The sequence below is a fragment of the Puntigrus tetrazona genome, chromosome 21, assembly GCF_018831695.1.
Source record: "Puntigrus tetrazona isolate hp1 chromosome 21, ASM1883169v1, whole genome shotgun sequence".
NCBI classification, from domain to species: Eukaryota; Metazoa; Chordata; class Actinopteri; order Cypriniformes; family Cyprinidae; genus Puntigrus; species Puntigrus tetrazona.
In genome coordinates, this window is record NC_056719.1 from 18,901,762 (window position 1) to 18,917,042 (window position 15,281).

Here is a 15,281-nt window from a genome sequence, read left to right on the forward strand (position 1 = left end):
ATAAATAAAGCCGTCAGTGTTTATGAGAGACGGCATCAGACTGTGACGGGAATCATCTCTGAGATCGTCCTCAGACACACAGTCTGGAGAGTGATGAAGATGATGATGAAGATGATGAGTGCTCAGTCGCTGTGGTTGAAGGAGTCCAGGACCGTGGCGTTGGTGTTCTGGAAGATCCACTGCTGTCCGAGAGACGACGGATCACACGAGTTCATGAAGATCCGCTTCTGAGCAGCGTCTGAGTCCACACAGCTGTTACTGATGGGGTGATAGAGGCTCTGATCCTGATCACACACACACACACACACACACACACACACACACACACACACACACACACACACACTTCAGTATAGCACAGTTTATACCTGTGCATCACAACAATGAGGCCAAGAGGTTTCTCATCTCTAAAGCAATTTCTTCTTTTATTAAAGGGTACTTCACCACAAATCTTACATTTAGTCATTTTCACATAAAAAGCTTTGTTCATCTTCTGAACAGAACCTTCTGCTTCTTTTACTCAAAACCTGAACAGTCTCAATCGAGATTTTCTGAGCAGTATGATGTCATAATACTCAGGCCCCAGCCACTGAAGTATTGTTCAGTATTAGTATTCTTTCCCACTCAGACAGCTCGAGTAACCACGATGTCTTGAAAGCAATGCAGGTGTTTTGTATTTAAATGATTCCTGAAAGAGTCGCTGAATACACCTGAATCTGACCGAGCAGTAATTCTACTCCAGACGACTCAGTTAAAACACTCAAAAACAACTATCAAGGATAGAAGCATGTCCTAAACTTGAAAACAATGCAATGTATGAAAGAAATCAATCAAATCTGTATTCAGTAGTGTCTGTGTGAAAGAACCTGAAGTAACACACTTTATCATCAACCTTTTCACAAGTATAATTAAAATACACTACTTACTTAGTAACTGTAATGGATTACAATTACTTTTATTTTTAAATTAAAAAACAGTTTAACGAACTAATCACTTCACAAACTGACAATTACAGTAGAAGTATGAAAGACATCAGCCGCGTTTTGTGTAAAAACACAGTTATAAAACATGGTTTGCGTCCTCTGCATATTCTCCAAAACACACAGAGAAGTGAATTGAATTGAATAAAAGGTGTTATTTTTGTTTTCATTGTGTACAGAAGTATCCTCATCACTTCATAACCTCACGGTTGAACCACTGATGGCTTGAAAGTCTAATAGTTTGAAGACGACAGTCACACGCCTTCAGGTTCTCAAAATATCTTAAATTATGTTCAGAAGACAAACAAAGCTTTTACGGGTTTGAAACGAGTGATTAACGACAATGTTCATTTTGGGGTGGATTAACCCTTTAACCTCTCTCTGTTTGAAGGGCGGGAGTTGTTTGATTGTTGATTGGACGTTACGATGTGGGCGTGGCTGGGGGAGAAGTTCAAAATAAACTTGGAATAACGACCGGATCTGTCAGAGAAGTGAATGACGTGTACCTTCCTGTAGGCCCACAGCTGGTTCCCCTTCATCCCGTGGCAGTCGTGAGAGTCACAGGGCTGCTGTGAGACACGGCGTCGAAACACACCTTCTTAGTGTGCAGCGGGTCTCCGACTCGAATGTCTTCTCTCCAGCCGAACGTGAAGACCTGCACAACACACACATTACTGCAATCAGCTGCTCCTTCATTACACAGAGCAGATGATATACTGACAAACACAGAGTCTGAATACAGCTTCACACACACACACACACACACACACACACACACACACTGTGACTCAGGTCGGCTCGCCTCGTCCCTTCAGACACTTCTCCAGACGGATCGGGGAACCAGAGGAGAAGTGCTTGCTCTCCATGCAGAGACCGGAGCCCACGTTACGCAGCTGAAACACACACACACACACACACACACACACACACACACACACACACACACACGTTTAAGAGGGTTTTGGGTCGAGGAGCTAGTAACCAGAGTAAGACCCAGCTGAGAGACTAAAGAGATCTTTCATGCAGTGTGTAACAGCCCTAAGTGAAAGAAAACATCCTGCTAAGTTTTCAATCCTAAAGTGCACCTTGTATAAAGTTATTGAGTCGACTCTGAATCATTGAGTTTTTAAAACAAGCCTCAAGTCGTTTCATCGTTTCAAACATGAGCACACTGCTGGTCCTATGTTGGTCTTCACCACTAGGTGTCTCTTTAGGAGCGGTCAGACATCTGTTTCTAACGCAGAAATCATCATTGAGAGAATCGTTTGGGAGTTGTTGAGCAAGTAAGGTAAAAATAAATGCATATAAGAATACAACAAAAAGTGTTTTCCTGACCTCGCATGCATGTTATCAGGGATTCTCAAAATCAACATGTCAACCTTTCATTACCCATAAGCACTTAAAGACGCTAGCCCAGAGCACTCAGTAGTGTGGTTCTGAAGCGGTCACCTCTCCCCAGGCGGCGGCCGGAGGCTCCACAGGAGGGTAGTGTTTGGGCAGATCCCAGGCCACTTCGGTCATGAACCAGCGGAAGCTCCTGCAGCTCAGTCTGCTCCTCAGCTCCTTCTGAGACGTCACGTCTCCGGCGGACAGGTGCCGGTACTCCGGCCGTCGCTGGTAGATGAACTCGGCGTACTCGTCCATCCACACCTCGGCCACGCGCTTCAGGTTCTGAACACACACACACACACACACACACAGGAGGATCACACGCTTTCATTCAAATACACACCACTCACTACAACCACTGAACCGCATTAATAGAAAGTCATTAATGTACAGATTAGCAATACATTCATAGCACAGCCTCAGAAGGGCCGGACTGTACAGAGCTTTCCTTGCTTTAACTGAAGAAATAATCACAGTATATATATATATATATATATATATACACTCGAGAAACAGTGGACGGATCTCAGGCTCACCCTGGCGCAGGCTCACTCCGCCCGGTACTTTATAGAGCACGTATTTCCTGTAGATGTGACCGACTCGAGAGCAGGGGATGTCCTCCATACGGCCTCCACACATCCGCACCTGAGAGAGAGGACAGGCTTTCAGACTCAGATCACACAAACTCTGTGTTTAGGGCTAAAAGAGTGCTACTGGGGTTTAGATGCACACCGTGTAATTAAGTGTACGATTAGAGATGAAATATGACTGAAAGTCACAGCATCAGATGTGAGCAGAAACCACTCCGTGAGGAACACATGAAGAGTCTCTGTATCTGACTTTACTCTAAACACAGACTGAGATCAGACTCTGGAGCACAGAACGGTCATCAGACCACAGACAACAAAACATTGTACGAGAAAATTAAACATTATCTTTTATTCCAAAAATCAATCCAAATATCTTCATGGAACTTCGCTGGTCTCTGGTTTTATTCTCAGATGCAGGATGTTTTTATTCTATTGTTCTTTATTCTCACAGCAACGGCTTGAAACTAAACTCAGCAGTATCTTAAGAAAAGCCTAATGTGTATCGACGTCTTTACATTAAAGCTGTTGTATTGATCAGGATAATGACATAGCAACCGTTGCCGTTGTAACCGTCGTCCCAGTATCAGATGTATCTGTGCTGTAATCAGGTTTATATCAGACCATAACCATCACCTTGAAGGAGATCTCGTACTGCTCTCCTCCCAGATCTCCAGACCCGTGTCATATCCTCCCAGCTCCCAGAACCACTTCCTGTCCACAGCGAAGAGCCACGCCGGCCATCACCGGAGACCTCAGAGAGGAGACAGAAACACAGCTCAAACTACACTGAAGACACCGAGAAACACGGCTAAAACACACGACACAAACACACCTGTGATCAGTTCCGTGTCACGTCAATGTTTTTGACACAAAAGTAGAAAATACATGTAGTTCTTTACATTTTATATATCTACGGGTCACTTTCTGTCACAAAAAAAAAAAGTATAAAAGGGTTTTTCTTCACACAATGAAAGTCACACACTCTCACTCACATTCTCTCACACACACACACACTCTCACACACAGACACACTCTCACACACAGACACACTCTCACACACACACACACTCTCACACACACACACACACACTCTCTCACACACACACACACTCACACACTCTCACACACACACACACACACTCTCACACACACACACACTCTCACACACACACACACTCTCTCACACACACACACACTCTCTCACACACACACACACACTCTCTCTCACACACACACACACACTCTCTCACACACACACACACACACACACACACACACACACACACACACACTCACACACACACACACACACACACACACACACACACACACACACTCACACACACACACACTCTCACTCACTCAAACGGGTCGCTGGGGTCAGTTTTCTGCAGCTGAGCTGGGATAGGGATGCGTTTGTAGTACATCTCCCAGTCGGGCTCCTCTCATGGCGTCGCCGGCCTGCGTCTCGTAGCCGAAGTTATCGTGGTCGATCACATCAATCATCGGACACACGATCGCCTTCCGGTTCTCTGCGATGCGATCTGAAACCAATCACTCACTGCCATCAAACAACAGCTTCATCGGGTCAGCTCTCTCCTCACGGGTTTATTGAGACCGCTTCACAGGCGTCTTCACAGTACAGAACAGGAAGTTAGCGTTCCCGCTCTCACCCAGTAACGGAGGCAGCCAGTTCACGTTAGCCTCGCAGTGTGAGTCCAGGAAGGTGATGACCTGACCCTTCGCAGCCGCGGCGCCCAGCAGTCGTGTCCGGATCAGACCCTCACGCTTCTTAGTGCGCAGGATTCGAACCTTGGGCAGACGCACCATGTACTCCTCCAGAGGAGCCTTCAGGTGTTCTAGAGGACACACAGAGTCCAGGCGAACACGTTACTCACACAGCGCTTTCGTCCCCAAAGCAGCTCTAAAGAGTTAAAGAGAAAACCACCACCACAGCAGTGTATGTTCCTCCTCACACAAGCTCTTCAGCGGTTCAGCTCGTGCCTCTGACCTTACATTATATACAAACACTTTAATCATTATTTGTGGGGTCTGTGTCCTAACTTCAGTGATGGGACCCAGATCAGATCCAGACTCTAATATAGTGAAGACGAATGAGACCAAACCCAAATACTGAAATGTGTTTTTACGTTTGATTAAACAAGACACAGCCCTCATAACAAACTGACAGAGAGAGGATTACGGCCGTCATAATCTGACGCTTATGCAAACATGTGACGCAGAACAGACCCGGGACAAACCAGGATCATCCCAGAAACAGCAGCTCGCAATCTGTCCCACAAATCAAACACGCTGGCTGACTTACACCAGACGACACGCGGACGGTTTAATCTGGAGCACACGCGCTGTACCTTTGTCGCTGAAGTCGTCCACGAGGATGATCTCGGCGATGAGCTGCGGCGGCGAGCGGTTGAGGACGCTGTGAACGGTGCGCAGCAGAGACGACCAGCCCTCGTTGTGGAAGGGGATGATGATGCTGGTGTCGGGAAGATCTTCTGTGTACAGCTTGGTCTTACAGCTGCGACGCAAACACAGCACGTCTATCAGAAACATCGCTCGCAGTCACCGGCCGGCGCCGTTAGACAGAGGCAGGCCAGACTAACACTTCTACAGCGTCGAGCCATTTGTAGTGATTAGTCAGGACTCAGTGTCTATAGACACAGACACGAGGGCCTTCACTAACTCTCTGGTTCAACTGGTTTGTCTACTACTGCGTAAATATATTTTGAAGTAGATCGTAAAAAATATCTAAATATTGAGAAAGATATCCAAATGAAGTTCTTTGCGATGCATATTACTAATAAATGAGGTTGTGATATATTTACGGTAGGACATTTCCAAAATATATTAACTTTACTTAATATCTTAAGGATTTTTGCCATAAAAGAAAAACTGCAAACACACCAGTGCCGCTGATGACTGCTTCTGTGCTCCAGAGTCTTAGATTTCATTAGCTTTCTTTTTGTTTAACTTTTACTGCTGAATTGTAGCCCGGATGAATAACAGCTCAATATTTCAGAGCTGTTCAAGACTAAAATTTATACTGAAAACATAAATGTTCAAGACTTCTTCAGGCCTAATTTCTCAGATGTTTGTATATACACAGAGCCAACACGCTGTTATTGTAGTGATGTAGAGTAAAGTGTGGAGCGCTCTATATTACAGAGGAGGAAGAGAGCGTCTCACTTCGGGTGTCTGATGTCCGGCAGCGATCTGTTGAGGGCGATGCGGTTGCTGACGAATATGTTGAATCCGTTCTCTCTGTAGGCCTGGTCCACGCGGTCCGAGTCGCTCAGAGGATACGGCCTGCCCTGCTCACCCACACCTTCAACACACACACACACAGCGTTACCATCACACTCCTCTTCAGCCCCGTCACGCCTCCTCCGTCACGACACACACCTGAACGAGCCGCTTCGTTCCTCATCAGAGCGTAGTCGTGCCAGTCCTTCTTCCTCACGCCGGCGCTCTGCTCTCTCTGTCTGTTCATTCTCTGAGAACATAGAAACACGAGAGGTTGAGACCTCTTTCTAATATTAATAGCAGAAGAGGACGAAGAGAACGACCAACGTGTGTGTGTGTGTGTGTGTGTGTGTGTGTGTGTGTGTGTGTGTGTGTGTGTGTGAGTGTGTGTGTGTGTGTGTGTGTGTGTGTGTGTGTGTGTGTGTGTGTGTGTGTGTGTGTGTAACCTGTGTGTGTAAGTGTGTGTGTAATGTGTGAGTGTGTGTGTGTGTGTGTGTAATGTGTGTGTGTGAACTATGTGTGTGTGTGTGAGAGAGTGTGTATTAAGAGTGTGAAAACCTTTTTAATAACCTGTATTTAGGGCCAGAACTATGTTAAAGAGTCTGTATTAAGATGGAAAATGATATCCGGTACTGTTATCTCTGTGAGACGACCGATCAGCGGAGCTGTGAAGGGTCATCCTCTGAGCTGGTAGTTCTTCTACACACTTGGTCTCCTTCAGGGCGGGGTGTAGCAGGTGAACTGGGACGCCGCTTCCCGCTACGTGTCTGCTCTATAAATGCAAACACTGCTCACAGCCACACCTCTTTTAAAAACAAGCACGTCCCTGAACCTTGGGAACCTGATGAATGATCCGGAGCGGGAGCGCTGTGTGTGAGCACGAGGTGACATCAAACCGCTCCTCCAGGTGTAACGGTGTGTGTGTGTGTGTGTGTGTGTGTGTGAGGCGACGCTGACAGTGAGTGTGTGTGAGGGATCGATGCACCTGCTGAAGCTCAGGCTCTAACAGAGGCGCTATGAGAGCGGCGTCCTGGAGCGGAGCCAGCCCGGGGCCCAAACAACACCGCCTTTCAACACCACCACCACGCAGCGCCTCCATCAGCACCCGCAGCACCACACCGACATATACATCATATCAGTCCTCCTCATCTCTTCACAAACACACGGACGGAGGAAGGAAAGCCCTTCACAGCTCCGTGCGGGATTCAGCTCAGATCAGACTGAAGACGTACACTCCCATAATCTACTTAACTCTTTCACAGCAAAACATGGCATGATTCTACTGTAACCCTCTCAGGGGAAGGTTCACACACTTCCTGAAGGAGTCTAGAAAGTGCTGATCAAAAACACAGACCAGGATAGATGTGTATGAAAACATCATCATAGAAAAAAAACTGCTTGATGTCACTGAATGAAACGTGGATCCACTTGTACTTTGGTGTACACTCTTTTATTTGCCGTTATAGCCTGCTTAAAATCGAACGAAGTGAACAAAATAGGCTTCCATCTGAAAAGAAAATCAATATTAATCTAAAGCAAACCATTACACGTAACATTAAGTTATGCTTTTCTCTAGTTTTCATATTCGATGTTCAGGTTTGTATTTATAAATCTAATTAACCCAAGAACCACAGAGTTTAGTGCTTGTTTTATCTGAATGTGAAGAATACTTTAAAAGCACATATTAGTGTATAATATCCAGAACAGAATGAAACATCACATGACTTTAATAACGTCTAAAGTCAGTTCGTTATCGGTCTGTGGACTTCGTTCAAAAGAACCATATAATAACCGATCAACTAATAACTTAAAAGCCCGTCTACAGAGAGATAAAGCGACGCGACAAAACTACAGCGCGTTCCAGTCGCGTCGCGTTCCTCGTCCGACGCTCAGGCGAAGCGAAAAGAAGACGAAGACACGAAACACCGTGACGCTCGAGCGAGACAAGCGTTCCTGCCGCGACGTCGTGTGTTTGGAGCGCGTGAACGCCGCGTGAACGCCGAGGTACCTGTAGGTCGGAGAGTCCGGCGGCGTCCGCGGAGCTGTCAAACATCCGCTCCAGAGACGCGGACCACAAGCCGACGCTCGGCAGGAACAGGAACACCAGCAGCAGCAGCAGCGCGACCTGCAGCAGCCTCTTCTGCTTCCGCCGCATCTCGAGTCTCCGCGCGTCTCTTCGGACTCCTCACGAGAACATCGACACAAACTTCTCCGACTCTCTCAGAGCTTCCGCGATCCCGGACCGAACCACTGCGTCTCTCGAGCGGGGAGACCTTCCGCGGCGCGGCGCTCCGGACCGCTTTACAGAGAGACACGGGCGCTCGCTTCGCCGGGATCCCGGGAAAAGTGTGACGAAAGAGAGCTCGTTTAAACGGAGACCGACGGCGTCCGGCTCTTATTCTCCACCGAGCGGGGCTTCAGCTGCTCGCCTCCTCTCGCTGCGTCAGAATGGAACGGAACGGAACGCTTCAGTAATGCCGGGGACTGAACGCTAGTCGCTGTTTTATGAATGAAGCTGTGACTGCTCTTCATTAGAGATAATATTAAACCCATGTCTGCTTATAACAGACCATTCTGTTCAATAATAGATGTGTGTGTGTGTGTGTGTGTGTGTGTGTGTGTGTGTGTGTGTGTGTGTGTGTGTGTGTGTGTGTGTGAGTGTGAGTGTGTGTGTGTGTGTGTGTGTGCACCTATTACTGTATATCTGTTATTGATATATTATTCTAAGTGTATATTATTATATCTATGTACATGTTTCATTGTCCAGTGTTCTTGAGATGGATTGTCTGACAGAAGAAACTGTTCAAGGAACAAGGTGTCTTTTATCAATATTAGAATAATCATCCTGCAATGTCCTGGGAAAGAAAAACAAAAACAATCTTTCTCTAATTTTTTTTTTTTTTTGTTTTAAAATTTTCAAACGCAAAGCAAAAACGCAGGAGAACGTTATGTCTTTGCTGGGAAGGCATTTCAGATTTACTTAAAAAGACATAGATTACCAGAGAATTAGAGCTCATGTTCACAACATCATTAGAAGAATGAGAAGAGAAATAAATCACTGTATACTATACCAGGAAGAGAAGGGATGAATGATAAAATATGAAACAGATTACCTGTAGATGAACCTGCTCATATACACACTCCTGGGCTAAAAACACTAAAGTTTATGAAGAAGATGTCTTTAAAGATGTCTAAATTATATTTATTCTATCAAAGCCCTCAGATGCTCCTGAACTTGTTATTACAAAATATAAACCCAGATCGCTGTGAGAACAAAGATGTCAAGGAAGAGTCGAAGGCTTCAAACGGTTCATGATTCATTAAAAACAATCTTCTGGTTACGGCTGGAGTTTAATGTGAGACTCGAGTCCTGTCTGGAGATCCAGTAACTTGAGGCTAGGTTTCACCTGCAGGACTTTATAACAACTAGAATTATTATGAGTCACTGCTCTCTATCAAACATCGGAGAGATTTTAAAATCTTGTTTATTAATTGTAAAGCCCTGAATGGTTTATCTCCTCAATACTTGAGCGAGTTTCTATCACATTATAGTCCTTTAATTCTTTCTAGGTTTGTATCCAGATCAGACGATGGATCAAGTGTTCATCAAAGACCAGAACATCTAGATGAGCCCCAGAGAAGACCACAGGGATCAGATCAGTCCTTTATCTCACAGGGCTGTGTTTAAAACTGATCTAGAGCTTAAGTTCTGGGTGTATTGGTCTAAAAAATAATCAGAATATTATTATTATTATTAATAATCGTAATAATCACAAGCTTTCTCATAACATTTCTTAAGAGAAACTTTCTCTAAATAATTTAAAACTTTCTCATAATATAATAACTTATGTTCTCGTAATAATGAGAAGCTTTCTCGAAATAATCATTTTAACCTCGAAACGACTCGCTGTGCGCATGCGCGGCGCACGACTGACCCCTGCTGCTCAAAGCCACACAGCAGCACTGAAACACTGCTTGTTATGTAATATATAAAGTGTATCATATCTCATTAAATAATGATTTGCATGTAGTCATGTTATTTTGTGGCATTTAGCAGCAAGTTACTCTGCCAGGCTTCAAACATTTCAGTCTCGTAAATGCTTAACGTGGATTAAAGTCAAAGACAGACTCAGTGTGACGCGTGCTGTTTACAGAAATACAACGATTAACCAGCATTTTTAAGGAAAACATTGTGTTAGATTCTGGTCTCTTATGGCTGTCTGCATGCATGAACAATAATACTCCACCCTGAATTCGTTGTACTTTAAGCCACATGAAACACTTTCACGTTCTCATGTCCTTCAAGGAGCGGCGCGAGACTGAAGATGGAGCGGTTGTCATGGTGACCGTGCTTCGCGCAAGCCACGTGAGATCGGGCTCCTGTACAAACATTGTGAGTTTATCGAGTCATGCATGACAATTACAGCTAATACAACTAACAAATGACCCAAATGAAGCTCTCTATTCATTGAGGTTACGTGTGATGGCTTTCAATTCTTCATAAAAAGCGTGTCATTCTTGTTGTAATATATTCAGTTTGAAGCCATGAACTGAACTGTCTGGTAGAGTAACTTGCTGCTAAATGCTACAAATTAACAAGACTACATGCAGATAAATGATCAGTAGTCGTTATGAAATGACTGATTGTATGTGTTCTGCAGGGCTTTGAGCAGCAGAGGTCGCTGTCGTGGCGTCAGTCCTGCACTGCGCATGCGCGACTCACCTCCACCTGCTCGCGCTCAAAGTTTAGTCTACATCCAGCTCCTCGATGGGAATCAAGTATTTCAGTTACTGTTGCCAACTCTCACGAGACAAATAAACCCAAAACAAATGCAATATTTTTTTTTTATTAATTATTTTCCTCAATATTATTTATGATCAATTATTTAAATGAAAACACTCTTTCATCTGAAAAACAAAAACAGAAGCTATTTTACACAAATAGATCTTGGGGGTGAAGATGTTGGATGTACTGACAAATTCTCTGAAACGTCTTAGTCTTAAAGACGATTAATGATAAAGTTGTCATTTAAAAGTTCCAAAATAAACAAAACAGCAAATAATCTAAAAAATAATAATACTATATTACTCAAGCAGGTCTGATTCATGTCACTTCTTGAGAAGCATTGAGCAATAAAACCCAGGGCTTCTCAAGAAAAACACTTCCTTTTACAGAAACAGGTTAAAGGGTGCAAAGAAGAGAGAAGCTGGGAAAAAGCAATAGCACTCTGTATTTACAGCAAGAAACAAAATGACATGAATTATATAAATGTTTTTGTGATTAGAAGAAAGTCCTCAGTGTTCATGAGTTCATGTTTCTCAGCTGTACAGCAATCAATACACAAAACATCAATTCAGTAATAAAACAGGAAGTGCTATTTGTGAAATATTTCTATAATTTAGTTTGTGATGTTATATTAATAAACATCATCTCTTCATGCAGCTCGTGTTATTTTTGCTCGATCTCAACTGTTTTTAGAAGTGAAGTGGTGTTTAGATTTATTAACTAGAAGAGTGTCGCAATCTCTTTTGAATGAATATACTCCTTTCACGGAAAGACGACGCCTATAAAAAAAATCAGAAGCGTTTCCTGTTAGAGGAGGCTTTATATATCGCCTGAGATCTCTGAGCAGGACCAGCAAACTACAGACAGCTAAATACAAGCAGGCAAGACACGGTTATTTGTGACTATATAGACAAGATGATTTGTGCTGTATAAAATGAGCTGATTATCTCTGGGATAAACGGGTTTTTTAGTTTGGAAGTTGGAGGAAACTTTCATTGATCCAGAAACTAAACACTAAAACACAGCTCTTTAATGAAGCACGGCTCTGATCATGACCAGTATATCTATTATCTACTTTTACTCAATCTATTTTTGGGGAATGTTTTGCGCTCGTTTGTTCGTGTGGGTTATCAGCGATGTTTTCTTCTCTCGCCAGGCTTTAGATCCAGATCCAGAAGAACAGCATGGCCTCGTCGGGATCGGACTCGGTGTGGATCGGCTTCATGGACATCGTTCCTGTGATCGGGACGCTCAGAGAGTCCGTGGAGCTGGTGCTGGCTCTGTATGAAGGGAACGAGGCGCTGGTGAAGGAGAAAGAGAAGGCCATCGAGAACATCGTGAAAGAGCCGCTTCTGAAACAGGCCAAAGTGAGTCGCATCTAAAGCATGTGCCTGAACTCTCTAACCTTTAATGGTTTCCAAGTTTTGATTTGATTGATGTCTTTTATGGTTGATCGTGTGGTATTCTTCACATGTATAATTACTGCATCTCACGCCAGTCCTTTTATTGCATTTCTTACCTTTGCATGTTTAGAAGATGTCTGCTCCCCTTAAATCTGCTCCGGCTGCAGAAGAGTTCTCTGGACTCAGAAACATAAGAGGTGGGCTTTTTCTGCTCGTCGCTGTTCTCCATTTAATAAATCTAGAGTTCAATCGTAGCAATGTGGGGTTTTTTTCTTCTCTCCACAGAGGTCAGAAAGGACATGATTATTGAATATATGATGAAAGGATCCAAAAGAGAACAAAAAGCTCAAGCAGCTCAGCAGAAAGCGAGACAGAAAAAAGTGGATGATATTAAGAAGAAAATGTTAGTAAAGATCCAGGCCATCGATAGAAACTGCAATGAGGTGCTAATAGAGGAAGTGGGGAAGTCGAAGAGAGGAGAACACGTCTTCAACAATAACATCCTCAAGTTCCACTCCAAGGTGTTAAAAGACTTCATAGAAAATAAAATATATAACGAGCAGGCAGTGGCTACTTTAACCGGTCACACACTTCCTCCAAACACAGCCGAGGATATTCAGAGACACATGGTGGTTCACTTTGAAGATGAGTTGTACGTGAACGCGAACGCGGTGACCTACGGGAGATACTGTGCAGCGCTGAGAGACGCTATGCTCCGAGTGCTGAGCCGCACAGACCAGGAACGAGTCACGCAGAATGACAGGCAACAGGTGAATCACATCATTAATAACATGAACAATCATCAGGTCTACGTGGACGAGCTGGCCAAAGAAGAGTGGATTCGTCAGGACAGAAGAGGAGCTAGACAGGCCCGCTTTGAAGAGGTGAGACTGCAGGTGGTGAACATGTACGAGAATGATCGTGGGTTGGAGTGGTGTCTCCGGGTTCTGCGTGAAGTTCCCAGGGCTGCGGTCTAGAACCAACACGGTTCATCCTAAGACGAGAAAGAGGACTTCTCTGGTGTGTTATGATCCACCTCCAGCCTCTGACTGATCGTCTCAGCACTCTACACTTACTTCTGTTTTCTTGTGCTTCTTATAAACATCTTTAAAATGTGTTTTTTTCCTTCTAATTACATATTATCTCTTTATTGATTTTTATAAAAAACATATTCAACATTGCCAATGAATGTCAATTTACTATCAATAAATGAAAATGAATAAACAGAGCTTGTTTTATTATTTATTGTTCTTGCGAATAAAACTCAATGATAACAAAATGAAGAAGAAGTAATAATAATATTTGCAATAACATACTGATCAATAATTAAGTCTCTCTAGGCCAGTTTATTAATACACTTATAACACTTTATTAATAAAATAGATCATAGCTCATTATACACAGGAAAGCAGACCGGCTCAGAATAGAATTATTTAAAGTGAAAGTACGGCTCACATACTGCTCTCATTCAGCACAAATACAAATCTTTCAATAGTCACAATATATTTGAAGTTAAACCATTATTGATTCTATTAAATGGGCTTTAAACAATGAATGAAGATGTTCTGAACAGTGAGATCCGTTCTGTGTTCTCAAGCGTGGTCTTTATGGTCTTCACAGCAGCGGGAACGATCTCATGGATCATCTTGATGACTGGAATCCAGAAAGGATTTCTTTCTGAGTGGAACCCATTAAACCCACAGGTTATAGCCGTCGCTTCCTTTCTGAAGCGTTTTCTAGATGTTATCCGTGCTTTATATTAACATGCAAGCAAAAGAATCGAATAAAAACTTCCTGTAACATTCCTACTTCAAGGAAGCATGATGAAGACATGAAGGTCTTTAAAATCATCCAAACAAAACAAATCCTACAAAAATCTAGTTTTCTGTACACTCAGTCTAAAGTCCAAGCGGCAACTACAGACAAACGACTAGTAAGTACATATATATATATATATATATATATCAGAGAAATGTTGCTAGCATTATGGTACCCACGTTACCTTCTTGTTTAAAACATGTTAACATTGAACAACTTACTGGTAACATGTTAGCATAATGCTAACACAATTAGGATTACTTTTAGTGCCTATAGTTAGCATTATAGACATAAAAACAAAATCATCTGTCAGAAACAATAACTCAGTCATCTCAGTCGGTCTACGTATTTATTTTACCTTTATTGATTAAGTTAAGATTACTCAATTACAAATTCTCAAAAAAAGCATAAGATTTTCATAAATTACAAAATAAAACGGTGATATGACACTGATATGCTGTCAGGTGATGTAGTGTGAGAGCCAGAGCAGAGCCTCACCGTATCCTCGTCTCTCCGTCACGCTGCACATGAACAGCTCCAGAGCCCTCGTCTTCAGACCACCGAAGAGAGAACACAGCCCTGAACACAACACTCACATACTTCACCAACATCAGGAGCTGTGTGTGTGTGTGTGTGTGTGTGTGAGACACATCTGTGTGTCTGGAGCTCAGAAGCAGCACAAGAGACAAATTATACGTTCTTCTATAGATGTGTGAGCGTCACAGTAACGAGTGCTTCTTTTTCTTGTAGGACACACAGAGGACCACATGGTGGAGGAAGGGTAAGGCTTTCTCTGCTTCCATCCACCTGCTCTGGTTCCTGACCGGTTTATCAATAACCTGAGCTTTTCTAACATGGAAGAAGCCTTCCTAGACACATCAGACACATCACAGCAGGGGTGGATCAGGCATGCAAGAGGATTTGACCCGGCTTCAATCGGAGGTTCAGAGTCCTGCTGAAGAGTGACGGCATGAACGCATCAAATGATTATTAAAAGCTGCTTGTTAGGATTTTGATATAGCATAACATAAATAAGATTTGGAGATCTGTT

The 15,281-nt window shown here is 43.4% G+C and overlaps 2 protein-coding genes and 1 pseudogene across 2 annotated transcripts in view; 1 reads left to right on the forward strand and 2 right to left on the reverse strand.

Moving 5' to 3' along the window:
• The window catches only part of LOC122326427, a 9,653-nt pseudogene extending 856 nt beyond the window's left edge, over window positions 1-8,797 (reverse strand).
• The window catches only part of LOC122326397 (GTP-binding protein SAR1b-like), a 167,116-nt gene that overhangs the window by 150,402 nt on the left and 1,433 nt on the right, over window positions 1-15,281 (reverse strand). The window lies entirely within an intron of this gene.
• On the forward strand, window positions 11,876-13,638 carry LOC122326418. Its single transcript, XM_043221283.1, has 4 exons — window positions 11,876-11,892; window positions 12,168-12,376; window positions 12,543-12,609; window positions 12,698-13,638. Exons 2-4 carry the CDS (start codon window positions 12,194-12,196, stop codon window positions 13,387-13,389), a joined length of 942 nt encoding a protein of 313 aa, XP_043077218.1. The 5' UTR covers window positions 11,876-11,892; window positions 12,168-12,193; the 3' UTR covers window positions 13,390-13,638.

Excerpts from the sequence above, each read along its gene's own strand:
- LOC122326418 (XM_043221283.1), top strand. The coding sequence starts at position 12,194 with ATGGCCTCGTCGGGATCGGACTCGGTGTGGATCGGCTTCATGGACATC. Across the intron at positions 12,377-12,542 it reads CGCTTCTGAAACAGGCCAAA|AAGATGTCTGCTCCCCTTAA; the intron begins GTGAGTCGCATC and ends TTGCATGTTTAG. Across the intron at positions 12,610-12,697 it reads TGGACTCAGAAACATAAGAG|AGGTCAGAAAGGACATGATT; the intron begins GTGGGCTTTTTC and ends TTCTCTCCACAG.